Source organism: Bos grunniens, chromosome 7 (assembly GCF_055505025.1).
Source record: "Bos grunniens cultivar Pamir isolate PY7600 chromosome 7, Bosgru_T2T1.0, whole genome shotgun sequence".
NCBI lineage: Eukaryota > Metazoa > Chordata > Mammalia > Artiodactyla > Bovidae > Bos > Bos grunniens.
The window spans coordinates 107,894,449-107,917,849 of NC_141171.1; the positions used below are offsets into that span (position 1 = coordinate 107,894,449).

The following is a 23,401-nucleotide window of genomic DNA, read 5'->3' on the forward strand; positions in this document are numbered from 1 at the left end:
AATATCCAAAATATATGAAGTACTCATACAACTCAACAGCAAGTGAAATAAGTCAGTTGAAGAAAAATAAATGATTTTACTCTTAAATGGAATACTTTAAAAAAAAAGAAAAACCCCAAGTAAATGAGGAAACTAAATGTAACAAAAGCTAACACATAAATACAGAGAAGAGAGTAGTGGTTATCGGAGGGAAGGGGCTGGGACGAGGTTGACCTGGGTGAAGGGCAGTGACTGTATGGTGACAGACGGAAAGCAAACCTTTGTTGGTGAGCACACTGCAGAGAATATAGAAATAGAATATTGTATGAAGTGAAAGTGAAAGTCGCTCAGTTGTGTCCGACCCCTTGCGACCCCATGGACTGTAGAGTCCATGGAATTCTCCAGGCCAGAATACTGCAGTGGGTAGCCCATCCCTTCTCCAGGTGATCTTCCTAACCCGGGAATCGAACCCAGGTCTCCCGCATTGCAGGTGGATTCTTTACCAACTGAGCCACAAGGGAAGCCCAGAATATTGTATACATGAAACTTATATAATGTTATAAACCAGCAAAAAAAAAAAAAAGGAACTTAAAACTCAAAAGCAGATAATCAAACAATCCATCTAAGCAATGGGCACAGTATTTGAATAAACATTTTTCTAAAGAAGACGTACAGAAGTCGTAAAGTGGTGCTCTTACTTTGGAGAACAGTGTGTAGGTTCCTCAGAAAATTAAAATAGAACCGTATAATCCAGCAGTTCCACGTCTGAGTGTATGTCTGCGAGAAATGAAATCACTGTCTAGGAGAGAGACGTGTGCCCTCAGGCTCACTGCGCTGTTTATGACAGCCAAGACACGGGAGTAACCTCAGCCTCCATCAGTGGACGCGTGGGTGACGAGAATACGGTATATGTCCCGTACGGACACGATATAGTACTATTCAGTCGCAGAAAAGAGGGAAATCCGGCCTTTTGTGACAACGTATTTCTTGAGGTCATTACACTAGGTGAAATAAGTCAAAGACAAATAATACATGTTCTCAGTTACATGTGAAAACTAAAACCCAAACCCATGGAAATAGAGAACAGAACAGTAGTTGCGACGAGCTGGGGTGGGTATAGAAGAAATGAGCAGATGTTGATCAAAGACTGTAAACTTCCAGCTCTAGGATATGTATAGCGTGGTGACTGTAATTAACAGTGTTGTATTGCTTGAAAGTTGTTGAAAGAGTCGATCTTAAATTATCACTGCAGGAAAAAAAGTAATTACGTAAGAGGATAGAAGTATTTAACTGACCTTATTGTGGTAATCAATTTACAATATGTGTGTGTGACTAATTATCATGTTTTCTACCTCAAAGTTGCGTATGTTATAGGTTACTAATGTCTCAATAAAGCTGAAAAAATAAGTAAAAATCAAAGTATATCTGTAGAATATAGTCAACTTTCTTGTGAAATAGTATAGCAATACAGATTAATTACCAAATAACATAACATATTTGAAGGGAGATATTAAGCTTACCTTTTAAACATGAAATGGCTTGAAATATTGACAATGTTCCATGTACTGTGTGGGCGTTAGAAGTAATTAAAGATGCTCTTCGAGGGGCTGGTAATAAGCCAGCCTTATTACTCACAGTCACACTTAGGAGCAGATGCCTGCTACAGCGCTGCACTGTCCAAGGTCGGTTACATCTGAGGATTTGGAGCTCACATGGTGAGGGCCGACTGTAAAGTTACATGGACGTTTTCTGCGTGGAAATAGGTGGTGGGTTGGTGCCCTCAACCTGCAAGTTGTTCAAGAATTCAAGTAACTTACATAACTAGAGTTCCAACTTCCTTTGTATCTTAAGGCAGTAAGTCTTAAGCCTAAGTGTAGAGTCAGTTCTGCTGTAACACTGGATTTAAGAACATGAATTTGTTCCTGTGCAGTGGACATATCAGGGAGCAATTAGAGCATAATGGGTTTACAGTTGCTTATGCACAAACCTGGAAGACTGCTGCAAACTGCATCTCTGAACTGATCTGCTTAGGAATATATAAAACACACGTGCGTGCGCACGCGCACACGCACACACGCACGCACACACACACACACACACACACACACACACACTCGCTTCCCTCATCTACAGGCTACCTTGTTTACCCCTTGCGTTATGAGGAATATCCACTTACATGTGATACTGCAACTTTCTGTCAAATCAGATAGCTCTTTCTATCACTTTATGATAACTGACAAGCTGCAACCCTTGTGAAACCTGCTTTGATGAACAAGCTTCTTTTCAAGGTAATGTCACGTCACCCTCGACGTTGGAGCTTCCCTGGTAGCTCAGCTGGTAAAGAATCCGTCTGCAATGCTGGAGACCCCAGTTTGATTCCTGGGTTGGGAAGATCCCCCGGAGAAGGGATAGGCTACCCACTGCAGTGTTCTTGGGCTTCCCTGGTGGCTCAGATGGTAAATAATCTGCCTGTAACGTGGGAGACCTGGGTTCGATCCCTGGGTTGGGAAGATCCCCTGGAGAAGGGATAAGCTACCCACTCCAGTATTCTGGCCTGGAGAATTCCTGTGGACAGAGAAGCCTGGTGGGCTACAGTCCATGGGGTTGCAAAGAGTGGGACATGACTAAGCACACAGCACAGCCACTCTTGAGGAGACCAAAATCCAAGGATACCCGAGTTCTTTTATCAAATGGTATAGTGTTTGTATATAACCTACTGTGTATCCTCCTGTTTACTTTAAATCATCTCCAGATTACTTCTAATACCTAATGTAATATAAATGCTGTTTAAACAATTGCTGGTGTACAGTACATTGAAGTTTTGCTTTTTGGGACTTTGTGGAATTTTTTTTTGGAGTATTTTTGATCTGAGGTTGATTGAATCTGGGGATGTGGAACCCGCCATATGGAGTACCGACTTTACATCTCACTTATTTAGTGCAAGCAAGATCATGTAAAGTTTTTATTGTTCTATCTTTGTTTTCTTTAATCTTAAAAAAGTTATAGTCAATTAATATCCCTGAAGACGCTTTTGAGCATTGTACCTTTAACACTGGTTTCCCATAAGGTCTTTGGTTTTTACTGTGTGATTTTGCATGTCACAGTGATTTAGAGACACAAATGTTTTGTTATAGCAGAACTTACACATTAGAGTTACTTGGAGAGCTTTAAAATACTGACGCGAGACCCCATTCCAAACCTATTAAATCAGAGTCTCTGGTCATGGGATTCAAGAATTGGTATTTTTAAAAGGCTGCTGCATGATTCTTACTGTAGAGCTTATTGTAGAACTGGCCTGGGAAAACTGGGAAACTTAAAAATGCAGAAAGGTAGGCTCTTCAGAATGGAAACTGCCTAAGGTTTCCCTTGCACTTGCAGTTCAGTCTTTGAAAAGCTCAGTTTTAGGGAAATTTAATGGCTTGTCTTCTAAATTTCTGTATCACACAAGAATTCAGAGATTTCAGAAACATCCTTATTTTGTAATGGGCAAACTCTGAACAAAAAGTGTTGTTTCAGAGAAACATTTGTTTTGAATTATTGTGCACAGAAACTGTACTTTCCTCTTTATGTATTTTTATGTTGTATTTAAAAGTGTTCAACCAAGAAGAAGGCAAGCAAGTAGTTGGAAGATACAGTTTGTAGAGAAAAGCTATTTACGACAACCGTTATTTAGGTATTTTTCAAGCTTGAGTCACTTTGTTGATTGTTTTCAATGCTTTACTGTAATTATAGCTCTCGTAGTAGTTTGTTCTTTGACTCAATGTCCCAGAATAAGTGTTTTTTGGTATAACAAACTCAAAACACTTGAATTACTACCTGTTTGAGATACTCATTTATCTCACCACGTATCTGTTAGTTCAAGCATGCTTTTCTAAAGGTGCTTTTCTAAAAGACAGAAAAAATTTCCCTATACGTAGTTTTCTGTTTTCAAAACATTGAGCACAGTGTTTACTTTTTTATATTGTGCATTCATTCTAGTATCACCAATAATGTTTACCTCTGTTGGCTTCCCAAGAGGGAAATGGACATTTTAGGAGTTATGCTCATTGATTTAGAAAGCTGGGATGATATCTAATGTATGCAACTGGTCTCCTTTTGGGAGGGGAGGGGATGTACAAGAGATTAAAATTTGTGTAAATTGAATCATTATTTGTCTTTTTTACTGTGAAATAAGAGATGCATATATTTCTAGGAATTATTTTTGATCACAAAACAATGTGACGAAATATAAATATAAAATAATAACATTTAGAAATTCAGAAAATCTTTTGAAATAATGCATTTCCCTAGTGGTGCTAGTGGTAAAGAACCTGCCTGTCAGTTCAGGAGACATAATAGTCTATTATGACTCTGGTTCAATCCCTGGGTTGGGAAGATCCCCTGGAGGAGGGCATGGCAACCCACCCCAGGATTCTTGCCTGGAGAATCCCATGGACAGAGGAGCCTGGTGAGCTGTGATCGATAGAGTCACAAAAAGTTGGACACGACTGAAGCAACTTAGCACGCATGCATGTAAAAAACAGTATTTTATGAGATAATATTAGTGTTCTTTAATATATGAATCGATATTCTGAAAAATGTTCTAGAAATTGAAAGTCCCAAACCAGTCATTTTGTTTTCCTGGAGCATAAAGAAATGTATACTACAAGTGTGTCCATCTTAAACTGGTGCTTTTCTAATTATTCAGTGTGGTACTGGGGTTGGTTAGGTAAAATAATGATTTCTTAATGATTTTGCTTAGGGAGATTTGAAGTGTGGCTCGTTACTCTTAAATAGGTTCGTTAGAAACTTAAATGAAGTGAGAGTCCTCTTCCGTTTCCATCTTCGTTTCTTCTAACAGAGTGTGTCACACCAAGAATGACTCACTGATCTTGGCCTGCGAGGACGTCTTCACTTTAGCTGTTTGTGACTCATGCTGCAAGGCAGGTGGTCTGCAGGGAGTCGATGGCTTTTCCCTCTGGCTCTTAAGCTTGTAATTTCATGATAAAGTGCTAAATACAGATTAATGTAATATGTAACCAGTTTGTAAGGTCCTCTCATCAGTTTATCGTAGGTAGTTATTCTCAAAGTAATTTTTATTACTTTGATGCCAGAGTCGTTAGGGTCCAACCCTTCTGTGTCCTCCAGACATCTGAGGTTGTATTAGGTCCAGCTCACTAAGAGGTGGGTTTGGGTTGAAGTTGAACTCCTCCATTCGTTAGCTGTATGATCTTAAGTAATTAAGATTACTTAATCTCTCTGATACCACTTATAAGATGAAGATATGTGTTTCAGATTATTGGTACAAGGGGTAAGTAAGAGACAATCTATGGATATATCACAGGTAGATAATGTTAAAGAGGAGGAGGAAAAGGCTGTCTAGACAAGCAAGGTCAGCTTTAATAGGGGTGGAGTTGGGGAGAAGTAATGGAGAACATAAAACTCACCGCTTGGGTCTTTATTACAGAGAATGCAAGAAAAGAAAACAGCATTTATTCGATAGAGCTTCGGAGAAAGGGAGTATCCTAAGTATACAGCCTGATTCATGCCACCTGGGAACTAATGCAGAGTTTTAATTTTTTCTTTAACCCCTCTATTTCAGGGGTTTTAAACAAGATTAGATTGAGCAGTAGCTGGAAGAACTGGTTGGACTGAGGAAGTAAAGAGTTGTTTTCATAAAATATTTTGAACTGAAAGCCATTCGAGGAAACTTTGAGGATGCAGGAACTAGGGAAGGACAGAACTACCCCTGGGACATGGCCGGGGAACGGGGAATGGGCGTGGGGTGCAGCAGGGCGGAGGACAGGAATGTTAACACAGAAACTGCAGGGCCGTAGGCACGCATCTCCGTACTGTAACTTACTGCTTTCTCTAAAACTTCCCAACAGGCCATCCCTGTGTTAACAAGGACCCGCTAGAGCTGGGTCAGCAAAGGAGTCCTGTGGGTGTGAGCCGCAGGGAGTTTGTAAGGTTGACGAGGGAGGTAGCTGAGCAGAGAACGGTCCCTGGGTGTTGGAGCTGGAAGGGACTGCGGGGATCTGGAATCCAGCCCCTAACTTTTGGTAGGACAGACTGCTGAGCTGATGCAATTTGCTTCTAAAGGACAAGGTGACTCTGGCCAGCTAGTTATCTCTGTTCCTCAGAAGAACAACGAGAGTGACCTTTAAGTCCAAGAAGAACAAAAGGAATTGAGGGGCGCTGAGTCTAGAAACTGGACGAAGTATTAGAAAGAAAAGGTAATGCGGTGTCCTTTGTAGCCTGCATCTGTGCTTACACACTTTTTTAAAGCTGTGCCAGTGGCAGGCGGGGTCTTAGTTCCATCAGTTCCTAGTTCCCTGAACCCTGCCCTCTGCGATGGGAGCTCGGAGTCGTGATCACTGGACTCAGGTAGCCCCTGCTTAGATGTCTAGACTTGCTCTTTTTCAGTGGTAGTAGCAGTATTCTAGTAGTGCTGTGGTTTCCTTACTGCGGAGACGAGTGAGCTGACGTGGGTCAGCATATTTGGGACCAGTCTTTAGAACCCAGATACTGACTTTGATTGTGTTGATTATTTTGATTCTATTTTATTTTAAAGTGTTTGATAATTGTTTTGCCTACCTAGTGTTTTTATTCAGGATTTGTTTTTATTATGTTAAGTGTTTGATAATCTTAGAATTTATACTACTTGAGTAACAGGGTCTTCAAAGTTTCAGCCCTTCCGTTGTTATAAAGGTGGGGTTCCCTTTGTAGCTCAGTCAGTAAAGAATCTGCCTGCAATGCAGGAGACCCAGGTTCAATCCCTGGGTCAGGAAGATCCCTGGAGAAGGAAACGGTAACCCACTCCAGGATTCTTTCCTGGAGAGTCCCATGGAGAGAGAAACCTGGCAGGCTACAGTCCATGGGGTCTCAAGAGTCGGACATGACTTAGCGACTAAACCACCACCTATTAAAGAGAGAAGCTGAAATTCCCCTGATGTTAAAGGATGTATTTAACTCAGATGACCCATTTCTTGCTGACTCATTAAGTAAACTCAGTCCTTTGGTTCTTTAAAAATATCCATCAGATGAGATCATATCTGTAGACATTTCTGGATACTGGGATATAAACCATGAAGAGAAGGAGACTAGTCAATACCTGCTCTGTTTACAGGGAAAGAAACTTTAAATGCTGTAAGAAAAAAAGATATCCAGAAACTCATCAAAATAAATTACACAGTTGATGGTTTCATATGTGTAATCAGTTTATGAAAATTATTGCAGTCATTATAAAACGTTTGAATGTCCCAAGACTGCTGACTCCGATATGGTTCTGATTGTTGTTGTTCCTACACTAAGTCGTGTTTGATTCTTTGTGACCCAAGGACTGCAGCACACGGGGCTGGACAGGGTCCTTCACTATCTCCTGCGGTTTGCTCAAACTCAGGTCCATTGAGTCGGTGATACCATGCAAACATCTCATCCTCTGTCGTCTCCTTCTCCTCCTGCCCTCAGTCTTTCCCAGCATCAGGGTCTTTTCCAGTGAGTCAGTTCTTCAAATCAGGTGGCCAAAGTATTGGAGCTTCAGCTCCAGCATAAGTCCTTCCAGTGAATATTCAAGGTTGATTTCCTTTATGATGGACTGATTGGATCTCCTTGCTGGCCAGGGGACTCACAAGGATCTTCTCCAACACCACAGTTCAAAAGCATCAATTCTTCAGTGCTTAGCCTTCTTTACAGTCTTATTCTCACATCCATACATGACTACTGGAAATACCATCAGTTTAGTTCAGTTCAGTTCAGTTGCTCAGTCGTGTCCAACCCTTTGTGACTCCATGGACTGCAGCACACAAGGCCTCCCTGTCCATCACCAACTCCCGGAGTTCACCCAAACTCATGTCCACTGAGTCGGTGATGCCATCCAACCATCTCATCCTCTGTCGTCCCCTTCTCCTCCCGCTTTGACTATATGGACCTTTGTTGGAAAAGTGATGTTTCTGCTTTTTAATACACTGTGTAGGTTTGTCATAGCTTTCCTTCAAGGAGCAAGCATATTTTAATTTCAACGCTGCAGTCACTATCCGCAGTGATTTTTGAGCCCAAGAAAATAAAATCTGTCATGGTTTCCATTGTTTCCCCATCTGTTTGCCATGAAATAATGGGACGGGCTGCCTTGATCTTGGTTTTTTGAATGCTATGTTTTATGCCAGCCTTTTCATGCTCCTCTTTTACCCTCATCAAGACGTTTTAATTCCTCTTCACTTTCTGTCATCAGAGTGGTATCATCTGCATATCTGAGGTTGTTGATATTTCTCCCGGCAATCTTGATTCCAGTTTGTGCTTCATCTAGCCTGGCATTTCACATGATGTACTCTGCATATAAATTAAATCAGCAGGGTGACAATATACAGCCTTGATGTACTCCTTTCCCTATTTTGAACCAGTCCATTGTTCCATGTCCAGTTCTAACTGGTGCTTCATGACCTGCATACAGGTTTCTCAGGAGACAGGTAAGGTGGCCTGGTATTCCCATCTCTTTAAGAATTTTCCACAGTTTATTTTGATCCACAGAGTCAAAGACTTTAGCGTAGTTAATTAAGCAGAAGTAGATGTTTTTGGAATTCCCTTGCTTTTTCTGTGATCCAGTGGGTGTTGGCAATTTGATATCCAGTTCCTCTACCTTTCTCCACCTAGCTTAGTTCTCAGTTCACATACTGTTAAAGCCTAGCTTGAAGGATTTTGAGCATAATCTTGCTAGCATGTGAAATGAATGCAATTGTACTATAGTTTGAACATTCTTTGGCGTTGCCTTTCTTTGGGATGGAGTGCAAACTGACCTTTCCAGTCCTGTGGCCACTGCTGAGTTTTTCAAATTTGCTGGCATATTGAGTACAGCACTTCCACAGCATCATCTTTCAGGATTTGAAATAGCTCAACTGGAATTCCATCAGCTACACTAGCTTTGTTTGTAGTGATGCTTCCTAAGACCCACTTGACTTCACATTCCAGGATATATGGCTCCAGGTGAGTGAGTACACCATCATCGTTATCTGGGGCATTAAGTCCTTTTTTGTATAGTTCTTCTTTGTAGTCTTGCCACCTCTTCCTGATATCTTCAACTTCTCTTAGGTCTTTGCCATTTCTGCCCTTTATTGTGCCCATCTTTGCATGAGATAGTCCTTGGTATCCCCAGTTTTCTTGAAGAGATCTCTAGTCTTTCCCATTCTGTTGCATTCCTCTTTCTTTGCGTTGTTCGCTTAAGTACACTTTCTCGTCTCTCCTTGCTGTTCTCTGGAACTCTGTGTCCAGTTGCATATATGTTTCTCTTTCCCGTTTCCTCTTTTCTCAGCTATTTGTAAGGCCTCCTCAGACAACCGCTTTGTCTTCTTGCATTTATTTTTCTTTTGGAGTTTTGATCACGGCCCCCTGTGCAATGTTGTGAACCTCTGTCCATAGTTCTTCAGGCACTGTCTACCTGATCTAATCTGTTGAATCCATTTGTCATATCCACTTTATCATCATAAGGGATTTGATTTAGGTCATACCTGAATGGCCAGTGGTTTTCGCTACTTTTTTCAATTTGAGCCTGGATTTTGCAATAAGTTGCTCATGATATGAGTCACAGTCAGCTTCTGGTTGGGTTATCCATTAAAAAAAATTTTTTTTTAACATATTCTGTAGGTGAAAGTTGTTAATATTTTAACATCTAACATTAGGTAAATGCTTAGCGCTGTTCAGTGCTTCATTTAAGGCCTTGTAACAAAGTGAAGAGGAACTAAAAAGCCTCTTGATGAAAGTAAAAGAGGAGAGTGAAAAAGTTGGCTTAAAGCTCAACATTCAGAAAACTAAGATCATGGCATCTGGTCTCATCACTTCATGGGAAATAGATGGGGAAACAGTGGAAACAGTGTCAGACTATTTTTTTGGGCTCCAAAATCACTGCAGATGGTGATTGCAGCCATGAAATTAAAAGACACTTACTCCTTGGAAGAAAAGTTATGACCAACCTAGATAGCATATTAAAAAGTAGAGACATTACTTTGCCAACAAAGGTTTGTCTAGTTAAGGCTATGTTTTTTCCAGTGGTCATGTATGGATGTGAGAGTTGGACTGTGAAGAAGGCTGAGCGCCGAAGAATTGATGCTTTTGAACTGTGGTGTTGGAGAAGACTCTTGAGAGTCCCTTGGACTACAAGGAGATCCAACCAGTCCATCCTAAAGGAGATTGGTCATGGGTGTTCTTTGGAAGGACTGATGCTAAAGCTGAAACTCTAATACTTTGGCCACCTCATGTGAAGACTTGACTCATTGGAAAAGACCCTGATGCTGGGAGGGATTGGGGGCAGGAGGAGAAGGGGACGACAGAGGATGAGATGGCTGGATGGTATCACTGACTCGATGGACGTGAGTTTGAGTAACCTCTGGGAGTTGGTGATGGACAGGGAGGCCTGGAGTGCTGCGATTCATGGGGTCACAAAGAGTCAGACACAACTGAGCGACTGAACTGAACTGAACTGAGAAACAGTGTTAAATAGCATTGTTGATATTAAACAGCCTGGTTTGCATTTGACTTATGTGGGAATACTTCTATATTTCACTATTAAATACTCATTTTTGAAATTTCCAAAACTGATTATAAGATCAGTCAGTTCAGTTGCTCAGTCGTGTCCGACTCTGTGACTGCATGAACTACAGCACATCAGGCCTCCCTGTCCATCACCAACACCTGGAGCTTGCTAAAACTCATGTCCATTGAGTCGGTGATGCTATCCGACCATCTCATCCTCTGTTGTCCCCTTCTCCTCCTGCCTTCAATCTTTCCCAGCATCAGGGTCTTCCAATGAGGCAGCTTTTCGTATCAGTGGCCAAAGTATTGGAGCTTCATCTTCAGCATCAGTCCTTCCAATGAATATTTAGTACTGATTTCCTTTAGGATTGACTGGTTTGATCTCCTTGCAGTCCAAGGGACTCTTGAGAGTCTTCTCTAACACCACAGTTCAAAAGCATCAGTTCTTCAATGCTCAGCTTTCTTTGGGGCTTCCTTTGTAGGTCAGTCGGTAAAGCATACGCCTGTAATGCGAGAGACCTGGGTTCAATTCCTGGGTTGGGAAGATCCCCAGGGGAAGGAAATGGCAACCCGTTCCAGGATTCTTGCCCAGAGAATCCCATGTACAGAGGAGCCATGGGATCGCAAAGAGCTGGACACGACTTAGCGCTGTCTTTCTTCTTTCTCACATCCATATATGACTAGTGGTAAAACCATAGCTTTGACTAGACGGACCTTTGTCAGCAAAGTGATGTGTCTGCTTTTTATAACGCCGTCTAGGTTTGTCATGGCTTTCCTTCCAGGAAGCGAGCATCTTTTAATCTCACGGCTGCAGCCACCATCGCCCGTGTTTTTGGAGCCCGAGAAAATAAAATCTGTCACTGCTTCCTCTTTTTCCCCTTCTATTTGCCATGGAGTGATGGGACCAGATGCCATGATCTTACTTTTTGAATGTTGAATTTTAAACTAGCTCTTTCACTCTCCTCTTTCACCCTCATCAAGAGTCTCTTTAGTTCCTCTTTTCTTTCTGCCATTAGAGTGGTATCTCTGTATCTCTGAGGTTATTGATATTTCTCTTGGCCATCTTGATTCCAACTCATAATTCATCCAGCCCAGCATTTCGCATGATGTACTCTGCATAGAAGTTAAATGAGCACGGCCATAATATTGGAGTAGATAGCCTTTCCCTTCTCCAGGGGATCTTTCCAACTCAGGGATTGAACCCAGGTCTCCCACATTGCAGGCAGATTCTTTACCAGCTGAGCCACAAGGGAAGCCTGAGAATACTGGAGTCGGTAGCTTATCCCTTCTCCAGCAGATCTTCCTGACCCAGGAATCGAACCAGGGTCTCCTAAATTGCAGATGGATTTTTTACCAGCTGAGCTATGAGGGAAGCCCCATACTTTTTTAGAGGTATTTTATTGATAATTGGCTAATAATAACCATGTATTACATGGTTATTGGCCTCTTTGAATTTTTTATCTGTAAAGGTTAGGATTCAGTCAGGAAAACAAAACTTATACCAGGTACTTCAATAAATAGGGTTTAATTGGGGGAAATATGTTCAAAGGTTTTTGAAGGTCTAGGAGCGAACAGAGGAAGGTGAGGCAATTCAGAGATTAGTAACTCCATGGAGCCTCTGCCGTCTGGAAGCCCCAAAGGGCTGAGGCAGGCTCATTACAGTCAGCAAGAGAGACAGACAGAGGAAGAAATCTGAGCGGAGAGAGGTATACATCCAGGTTTCTCCCTTCTTCCCGCCTCTCTGTCTTGTGCCAGGACCTCCAGTTGCACAACAAAACCAAAAGCCAGTTAGCAGGAGGACGCCTGGGAAATACAGTTTGCAGAGATCAGGTTCTAGCTGGTAAAGGACTGAGAATGTGCCTGTGAGCAGAAAGTGGGATGATCTATGTGCTATCTATTGAAATGTCAGTTTTACTAATTTGAGTTTATCTTTAAAAGAAATAAAGGAGCCACTTCATTTATTTTCAGATCAATTTCATCTTAACTTATGGTGATTTCTCTTTTCTAATTATAGATCTTATGTACTTTATTTCTTTTATTATTTCCTTTGTCATTGCTAAGCTCTCCTTTTTAATGCTATCAACATTATTTTTTCTATTTTTAATTTATCTAATTCATAAATATTTTAAATTTTTTCTTTTCAGTTTCTCCTGTGTACTTTCCTTAGTTTTACATTGTTCTCTGTTTTCTAACTTCTAAACTTGAATTTTAATAAACATTTTTAAACTTTTTTTTACTTAGAAATAGAAGTAAATCTTTGAGCAAATTGAGCTATGTATCATGGATCTTGATAGTATTTTACTGACTGTTATTTCCAGGAATTCTTTTAGATTAAAAATTTGTTTTGGCCTGTGCATTTTGTAGAAATGATTTGATTTTTTCCTTTAAAAAATTCTGATTTTTTTTTTAATTGAAAGAAGCTAGATACTGGAATTAGTATGCCCTATTTCTATTTTTCAGAAAATTTATACAAATTTTTATAGCCCACTATTATCTAATTTTTAACAATATTCTTATAAAAATAGATGTTTTCTAGATCTATAGTATATAGAGTCTTATATATGATGATAGATCAAACATATTAATTACTAAATTTCTTGTTCAGATACTCTGTATTATGAATTTTTTTGATTTAGTCTATCATAGGTAGAGACGAGTATATTCAATTCTCTCACCACTTTTGATTTACCATCGCGTTCCCTCATTTTTGCTTTTTGTTTGGATGCATTGATTTCTAGGATGAGAAGAATCACAACGGTTATGTGTTACTGTGAGTGATACTCTTTGGCATCATACTTTGCCCTTCCTTGTTTTATATTTTGTGTCTAACATTCAGTTTTAGGTCATTTGCGTATAATGACTGTTGAATTTTATTGTTCATGTTTTTCTGGAGTGATGTCCCCTACCATTTTTTGTTGATGTTACATGTTTTTTTACTTTACTGATATTTGTTATTTATAGTGCACAATGAAGTCTTTCCCCCCTGATTTGATAATAATTTTCCTTCTTGTAGATGTTTAACAGGTAATATTTTTATGTACTGCTTAACAGATGTTGTTATTTTTATTTTGCAGCTTATTTTTATTTTGAATCATTTAACATTTTTAAATTTTCTTTCCTTTTTTAGTGGACAATGTTATCTTTCTTTAAAAATTATTTTTGTGACAGAGGAAGCCTGCAAAGTCTGCCTTTTTAAACATTCACTTGTTTAATTTTTGAAGCTTAAGAATTATAAGCTTAAATCTGTATCTCTTTATTTGTAAACTTTCTAGTCAATGCTGCCTATTGACTTATGTATGGAGGTTAAGGAATGAATATTCTAGGTAATGCTGCCTATTGACTTATGTATGGAGGTTAAGAAATGAATATTCTAGGTAATCCTGCCTATTGACTTATGTATGGAGGTTAAGGAATGAATATACTTCTTATCAGTCTCTCACCCTTGATTTTTGTCAGTATCCTTTGGGATTTCTGTCTAGTTTATTATAGTTAAGTTATTCCTACTTTCATATTTTGTAGCTCTTCTCTGAAAAGTTAATATACTTATATTCTATTCTGTAAACTTAACCACAGTGGTTTTATTTTCAAGTTCTATTATTCTTTGCCTGTGATTAGATTTTTGTAAAATTAAACCAGTTATTTTTACTTTTTTTTTTTTTTTTTATTTCTTACTCTATCTGTGGCTTTCAGCATCAGTGACTCTGACTGCTGGTAAAATTTCATTATGAGGAACATTATTAATCATTTAAACAGGATTCTGTATAATAAAGCAATTTGAATGTCTGCAGATGGCCTGCAGATGAGATGATTATTTTGTTTATTAGGTTATAAGGAATTATCTTCCAGAAATTATCATAATCAACAAATATTTTATGCTTTGACCAGTGCTGTGCCAGAACTAAAGAGCCATATCTGCAAAGTGCTGTATCAGTTTTACTATAAATGTTGAAACGCATCCTTTTTTGTTTGTTTCTTTATCAAGCATCTGTTACCATTTTACTCATATCTCTATATAACAGACGTTCCAGCCACGTGTCTAATTCTCGTTACACACCACCCGAACACTTTCTTGCCCACTAACTCATTCCTTTTAGGCCAGTACTTCTTACTGCATTATGTGCTGCTCTGATCCCTCGCTTGTTTTATCAGTTGAAGATAGACCCGTTAAGTTTTCCTTCCCCATCGTAATTGGCACTGCTCATGCTGTCTAACCCAGGGATCAGACCCAGGTCTCCCACCCCACTCCAGCATTCTGGCCTAGAGAGTTCCATGGACCATATAATCCATGGAGTCTCAGAGTAGGACACGATTGAGCGACTTTCACTCACTCACTCATGCTGTCGAATTCCAGTTTGAAACAATTTAAAAAAATCTTTTAGTGGCATATTTTCACTTCATGGTTTTATATCACCATTAATACATAAAATAGTGAACAAGGAGACACAGTACTAACCCTCATGGAGCTTCCATTGTAGTTGGGGAGATCTTAAAAAAAAAACAAACCAGATATACACACAAATAAATAATTATTTTAAGTGCTCAGATAGAGAATAGCAAGGATGAGACCTGCATGAGATTTAGCTGGTTCCTAATGGAAGAGACGGATCTTGCCATATGAAAGAGAGGATAAGCCCCCAGGAAGAGAGAATGTTCAGGAAACTAAAGACCAGCACTCCTGGAATTTATTCAGCTGGGTAGAAGATGGCAAAACAGAAGCTGAATGGATAGATCAGCTCAGATCAGTCGCTCAGTCGTGTCCGACTCTTTGCGACCCCATGAATCGCAGCACGCCAGGCCTCCCTGTCCATCACCAACTCCTGGAGTTCACTCAAACTCTTGTCCATCGAGTTGGTGATGCCATCCAGCCATCTCATCCTGTGTCATCCCCTTCTCCTCCTGCCCCCAATCCCTCCCAGCGTCAGGGTCTTTTCCAAGGAGTCAGCTGTTCGCATGAGGTGGCCAAAGTACTGGAGTTTCAGCTTTAGCATCATTCCTTCCAAAGAAATCCCAGGGCTGATCTCCTTTAGAATGGACTGGTTGGATCTCCTTGTAGTCCAAGGGACTCTCAAGAGTCTTCTCCAACACGACAGTTCAAAAGCATCAACTCTTCGGCACTCAGCCTTCTTCACAGTCCAACTCTCACATCCATACATGACCACAGGAAAAACCATAGCCTTGACTAGACGGACCTTTGTTGGCAAAGTAATGTCTCTGCTTTTGAATATGCTATCTAGGTTGGTCATAACTTTTCTTCCAAGGAGCAAGTGTTTTTTAATTTCATGGCTGCAGTCACCATCTGTAGTGACTTTGGAGCCCAGAAAAATAAAGTCTGACACTGTTTCCACTGTTTCCCCATCTATTTCCCATGAAGTGATGGGACCGGATGCCATGATCTTAGTTTTCTGAATGTTGAGCTTTAAGCCAACTTTTTCACTCTCCACTTTCATTTTCATCAAGAGGCCTTTTATAGCGGATACGTAATTTGAGACACTTTAGGTCTTAGAAGGAAGTTTGGATTTTTCTTTAAATGTAAAGGAAAGCCTGTATATGGTTTTTTGCAGGAGGATGGCAGTTTCTTTTGCTACGTTAAGGGGAATGGTGTGGAAAGGAGCATCAGCAGAAGAGAGGACACCAATTAGGTCTAAATCAGAGACAATCAAAACTTCCAAAAGGGGTGGCGGTGACTATGAAGAGAAGTGGGTAGATCTGTGGTAGCCTTTGGAGGGAGAATCAGAAGGACTTGCTGATGGATTGTTCATGTTCAAGGGTTGCTTCAGCTTCAGAAGAGAAGGAGTATTTATTAGCCTTATTAGGTTGTTAGTAGGACTTCCCTGGTGGCTTAGACAGTAAAGCGTCTGTCTACAATGTGGGAGACCTGGGTTCGATCCCTGGGTCAGGAAGTTCCCTGGAGAAGGAAATGGCAACCCACTCCAGTACTCTTGCCTAGAAAATCTCACAGAGGAGCCTGGTGTCCATGGGGTCGAAAAGAGTCGGACACGACTGAGTGAAGTGGGATCGAGCAGATTTTTGTTAAAGATAAATGGAAAGTTCTGATAAAAAGCATAAGGAGTTTTCTAATCACAGAGCAGGAGTTTTTGACAGTACAGGATTCTATAGATTGTGCCCTGGGTCAAAATGGGAAATATTGAGGTCACTCTGGCTTTGACAGTCGTGGTGATAATATATTCCTCGGGAGGTTTTGACTTTTCCACAGTAACTACAGTGAACAGGGCTATTAGAGAGGATGAGATGTGCTGTCCTGCGAGGTGGAGGGTAATCTGACCTACTTGTATGACCTTTAACCTTAGCTTCTAAGAAGACTTCTCCCTAGGCTGCAAGGACTCCTACATAGAAACACAAAAAATTTTTGCTACAAAGCACTTGGAGAATATTTGTTTTTTGAAGATAGAGGATATTTATTTTTTGAGAAAGAAATTGATTCTTCTCACTTTATTTTTGGTAGCCTTAACATTCTGCACATGCTATATAGAATGTTTTCCTAACCCTCTATTTCTTAGAGTGAAAATATCATGAAAAAGGCAGAGCTACGGCAGTTACTAGGGCAGTCTAGATTATATTTTAAATCCACATTTGTATAGTTTTTTGTTTTCGTCTTCCTTAAATTTTATATTTTAATGGAAGAGCTACGTCAGTTTTAAATGGCTTTATGGTATCAAGAGCATCTTAGTACTCAGGGTTTTGAATTTGAAAGTAAATATGATGAGTTCGTAGGCTACCTGTCTTGTGTTTTTAAAAGCAACTGAAATTTTACAACTAAAATGACCTTTTTCCCTAAAGAAATGTCCTCAAAGATTACTTTTTTAAAAAGAACATATACTGCAGTGTATCAAACACAAGAATACCCAGTTAGACCCTGGAGAGTTCTGACTGTGACCACGAATTTTTTGCTTCCTTTAGGCTAGCCTATGATTTAGATACTTACTAAATTTTGTTTTAGGATTACCTTGGAATACTAACAGTAATGAAATTAATTCTGTTCATTCACAGATCAAAAGTAATAGTGTAGAAAAATTACTTTTGAGAAATATCCAAACATGCCTTGTCTATTTTTTGTGTGTATATCTTTAATATGGATCCTCTCTGACCAAACTAAACTTGTTTCTGAATAGGATTCAGCTGTATCTATGTGCCCACTTGTCCCAAACCCAGCATGATGTGTGTCTGCTGTTGAAGCAACATGTTAAGCTAGAACAACGAATGGTTTCTAAGTCATTTATTAAGAGAAGACAAAAGATAGAAATCTAGAGAATTCAAGTATTTAAGACATAGGCAGCAAAAGGAGAGCAGGTATAAAGATTGAGAAGGAATTTGTAGAAAGGGAGGAAGGCAGGTCATTATGTTGGAAGAAAAGAGGCCGTAGAAACCAGCAACGAGAGTTTCGGGAAGTGTGAGTCGGTGGGATCAGATGCCGCAGAGAGCCAGGTTACAGTGAAGATGGGTGAGCTTCTGTTGCATGTGACTGTTGGGAAGTGGTCTCCTTACTGAGACAACGGAAGAGTGTGGGCAGAAGCAATCCATCCGTGTTGGAAGGCGGACGAGGAGTGGTGCAGTGAGGCTGCAGGAGTGGGCTCTCCATGAGCCCTCAGGCCTGTCCTGCTGTCATGCACACTCTCTGCTTACTGAATTTTGAAGCGTTTGTGCTTGAATTTAAAGATGTTGTATACAAAACATTCATATAGCTTATTGCATAATTGCCAGAAACCTGTTATTTTTATATTAGTGTAATAATTTGTGTAAAACTAAATGTTTAAGGTTCCTGAACACAGTGAAATGGAAGCCTCTAATACAAATGCTAATTTTGTTTCTTATTTTTTAAAAAGTCTTGGCTACTTATGATTCAGCAGACGGAACAGCTCAGCAGGATCATGAAGACACATGCGGAGGACCTGAATTCCGGGCCCTTACACAGGCTCACCATGATGATCAAAGATAAGCAGCAGGTGAAGAAGAGTTACATAGGCGTCCATCAGCAGATCGAGGCAGAGATGATTAAGGTTCGTCTTCCCACTCTGGGATTCTTTCTTTAGTGTGAGTTTTAGATTCACTGAGATGCTATATCCTGTTTGACTTTAAAAAGTGTTTAGTCACTATTTTCTGGTAAGAAATAGATTTCAATGTCTCTAATAAGTAGTATCTTATTTTTATTGAATATAAAACATGATTGATTATAAGATATGTGATTATATATTCACACGAAAGAAATGCTGCCAAAATAAATTAGTTGGGATACTTCTAAATTTTCTTCACAACTGGTGTCTGTCCCTTCTGCCTAACTTTTTACAGTGGTTTTAATTGTGAAAATTTTCAAGTGTACAGAAGAAGAGAGAATAATTAAATGAACTCCCATTGACCTGTCCATCCACCTAGTCAATATTTTGGTTTGTTTTTTTCATCTGTACTCTCACCTACCTTTCTTCTACATTGGATAATTTTATAGAAAATTCCAGTTTTTTACTTTTATCTGTAAATATTATTTATTGCTAAATAATTACTCTTCAAGAAAACTATGTTACGAACTCACCTAAAAATAAAGATAATTCCTTAATATTATTAATTATCCTGATTGTGGTCAAATAATTGTTAAATGTTATTTTTGCAGTTGGTTCATTTGAATCATGATCCAAACCTGGCTTATACATTGCCTTTTAATAATCTCTTTTAATCTGTAGGCTCTCCTTGCCACCCCAGTTTTAAAATGCTGTGCATTTAAAGAAACTGGGTAACTTACTCAATAGAATTGAATTCTTTCATTTTGGATTTTGCTGTTAGTATCTTGTAATGCAGTTTCATGTATTCCTTTATCCTTCAGTTTTCCAGCAAACTGGAAGTTAGATCTAGAGGCTTGACAATACTCTTGCTGTTTATTTCGGGCTGGTATAGATTTCCTGTTGTTTCATAACAAGAGGTATATATTATCTGCTAACAGGTACCAGTGCTGCCAGCCTTGTCAATCTATTAAAAATTTTCTCTTCAGCCTTTCACCTAATGAAGCACTTGATGTCCACTGCTCAGATCCATTAGTTCAGTGGAGGTTGTAAAACGACAATATTTTACTTCTGTCATTCCTGATGCAATTGTTAGCTGGAATTTTCAGTAAAAGTTTTTCCTGTATCAGCTATCTGGTTGCCATGAGGTATAGATCATGCAAGAAAGGTAAGACAAATACTTGCTTTTAGACATTAATTTGCCAGTTTACGAACAGTGAATTGGTTCTTTAGCAACTTCAGAAGTTAAGACTTCCATTTTCCAATCCAGCATGTTAGAAGCTTGGAATTGTCACTCCATCCTAACAGCAAATAAAAATTGGAACAAATTGAAAAATCAGCAACTCTTCTTAGATCCATTAGAGAAGATAGGTCACAGAGCAAAATGACTGTCCCCCAAACTGGACAAGTGAAAATAGAGAATCACAACTAACCAGAGCAGCATCAGACTTGAGAACAAGTGTTCAGCTCAGTTCAGTCGCTCAGTCGTGTCCAACTCTTTGCAACCCCATGAATCCAGCACGCCAGGCCTCCCTGTCCATCACCAACTCCCGGAATTCACCCAAACTCATGTCCATAGAGTCAGTGATGCCATCCAGCCATCTGTGAAAAGAAGCGAAAAGCAAAGGAGAAAAGGAAAGATATAAGCATCTGAATGCAGAGTTCCAAAGAATAGCAAGGAGAGATAAGAAAGAACAAGTGTTAGGTGTAGAAAAACCCGAACTATAACTGACAAATTCTGGACGCTCTGATGGTTGAAAACTCCAGGAGGACCCACTCATTGAGGGGTCTTCACACTTGTGACTTTTACCTCCTGAATCTCTGTGAGGTACTCACAGTGAATATAGGGGGAAAAAAAAAAAACTCATGATCTTGGCAGTGGAAGAGAAAGGGAACCATTCTGACATAGGTTAGAGCATTCTGTTCCTACCAAGGTCTATCCTCAGAAGAAGCTGTTGAGCTGGAGCCTGGCTGATCTGAGGAAAGGGCAACAACTATATGTTGTCTATAAGAAACCCACTTTATATATAAAGACACATACAGATTAATAGTAAATGGATGGAGAAAGATGTACTGACCCTAATACAAAGAAAGTGGGAGTAGCTATATTAATTTCAGATAAGACAGACTTCAAAGCAAGGACATTTATCAGGGATAAAGAGGAGAGTTACAGAATGTTGAAGGGGTCTGTTCTCCAGGAAGAGAGTACAATCCTTAATGTACATGTGCTTAACAGCATAGCATCAAAATATTGGTAGGACTGCGAAACTGTTAAAATTGTAGGGAGAAATGAGTGGACCTCCATTACAGTTGGAGATTTCGGTACCTTTCCCCCACCCCCATCTGAAATGGACAGATGCAGCAGACAGAAAGTGAGTAAGGACAGAGTGAACTCAATAATGTCATTAGTCAGCCAGATGTGATGGACACTATTGACTACTTCATGCACAAACAGGGGAATACACATTCTTCTCAAGCTTATATTGCACAATTCAGCAAGATGTTCCACATTCAGGTTATAAGCTACATCAAAATATATTTAAAAGAGTGGAATTGATACAGTATGATAGCTAGAAAATCCCCAAATACTTGGAGATTAAACAACACACTTCTAAATAACCCATGGACCAAGGAAGAAATCTCAAGAAAAATATAAAGATATGTTGAACTAAATGAAACTGAAAAGAAAACTTATCAAAATGTGTGGGATATAGCAAAAGCAGTGCTTAGAGGGAAATTTATAGCATGGACTGCATTTGTTAGAAAGAAAGAAAGATCTAAAATCAATCATCTTTGCTTCTACCTTAGAAGAAATGGTAGAAAAAGAAGAACAGATTGAATCCAAAGTACACAGAAGAAAAGAACTAATGAAAATTAGAGTAGAACTCAGTGAAAAGGAAAACAGGAAACTAATTAAGAAAAGTCAGCAAAACCAAAATCTGATTTTCGAGAAGGTAAATGAAATCAACAAGTCTCTAGCCAGGCTAACAAAAAAACCAGTGTGGGTACAAATGACTAATATCAGAAGTGAAAGAGGAGACATGACTATGTATCCCATGGCTATTAAAAGGATAATGAAGGAATACTCTTTAATCAACCCTGTGTCCATAAATTTGATAAGCTGGGAGAAATGGGAGCATGCCTTGAATGACACAATCTGCTGAAACTCACATAAGATGACATGGACAGTCTGAACAGGCAGATATCTATTAAAGTAATTGAATCGATCATTAATAACCTTCCAAAACAGAAGGCACCAGGCTCAGAAGGCTTCAAGCTCAGATGCCTTCACTGGTGAATTCTATCAAACATTCAAGGAAGAAATTGCACCACTTTTCTACAGACTTACCTCAGAAAAAGAAACAGAGAGAAGCTTACCAATCCCATTCTAGGATGCTAGTATTATCAAACACCAAAAGCAGACAAAGATATTAGGAAGCTATAAACCAATGTCTCTCATGAACATAGATGCAAACGTCTTTGAACTATTGAGAAATAAAATCCAACAGTGTAGAAAAAGAATTTATGCACCTTGACAAGTGGAATTTATTTCAGTTGTGAAAGTTTGGTTCAATATTTGAAAATCAATTAATGGAGTCCATTATATCAACAAACTAAAAAGAAAAATTACATGAGCATATGAATAGATGGAGAGAAAGCATCTGACAAAATCTACCACCAATTCGTGATTAAAAACTCTCAGTAAACTAGGAATAAAGGTGAACTTCCTCAACTTGATAAAGAATATCTGCAAAAAACTTCCAGCTAACATCATACATAAATGTGAGAAACATGTAACTTTCCCATTAAGATCAGAGCAAGACATGGATGTCCCCCGCTTGCCACTGCTTGTTAAAAAAATCCTGTCAATCTTAACTAATGAAACAAGACCAGGACAAGAAATAAAATGTATACAGATTGGGAATGTCATTATTTACAAATGACATGGTTGTTTATGTAGATAATCTGAGAGAATAAACCAAAAACTCTTGAAACAAACAATCAGTTATAGCAAGTTTGCAGGAAATGGCAACCCACTCCAGTATTCATGCCTGGAAAATCCCTTGGACAGAGCCAGGAGGGCCACAGTCCATGAGGTTGCAAAGAGTCAGACACAACTGACTGATTTCACTTTGCAGGATACAGTGTTAGCATACAAAAATCAATCACTTCCCTATGTATTAACAATGAACAGGTAGAATATGAAATTAAAAGCACAATACCATCTACATTAGAACCTCAAAAAATGAAATACTTAGGTATAAATCTAACAAAGTGTATGTACAAGATCTATAGGAGAACAATGACAGAATGAAGAAGAACTAAAGAGCCTCTTGATGAAAGTGAAAGAGGAGAGTAAAAAAGTTGGCTTAAAGCTCAACATTCAGAAAACTAAGATCATGGCATCCGGTCCCATCACTTCATGGCAAATAGATGGGGAAACAGTGGAAACAGTGGCTGACTTTATTTTTGTGGGCTCTAAAATCACTGCAGATGGTGACTGCAGCCATGAAATTAAAAGACGCTTACTCCTTGGAAGGGAAGTTATGACCAACCTAGATAGCATATTCAAAAGCAGAGACATTACTTTGCCAACAAAGGTCCATCTAGTCAAGGCTATGGTTTTTCCAGTGGTCATGTATGGATGTGAGAATTGGACTGTGAAGAAAGCTGACCGCCGAAGAATTGATGCTTTTGAACTGTGGTGTTGGAGAAGACTCTTGAGAGTTCCTTGGACTGCAAGGAGATCCAAACAGTTCATCCTAAAGGAAATCAGTCCTGGGTGTTGATTGGAAGGGCTGATGGTGAGGCTGAGGCTCCAATACTTTGGCCACCTGATGCAAAGAGCTGACTCATTTGAAAAGACTCTGATGCTGGGAGGGATTGGGGGCAGGAGGAAAAGGGGATGACATAGG

At 39.4% G+C, this 23,401-nt stretch overlaps 1 protein-coding gene across 21 annotated transcripts in view; it reads left to right on the forward strand.

The window, feature by feature from the left end:
• Positions 1-23,401, forward strand: part of FER (FER tyrosine kinase) — a 458,023-nt gene that overhangs the window by 63,893 nt on the left and 370,729 nt on the right. For all 21 annotated transcript variants that reach the window (XR_015168399.1, XR_015168400.1, XR_015168396.1 and 18 more), the window contains one exon: positions 18,321-18,494. Coding sequence is in view for 15 of the 21 variants with exons in the window: in XM_086413354.1 (XP_086269480.1) it covers positions 18,321-18,494 (174 nt within the window). In the remaining 6 variants the exon portion in view is untranslated. The remainder of the gene's footprint in view (positions 1-18,320; positions 18,495-23,401) is intronic.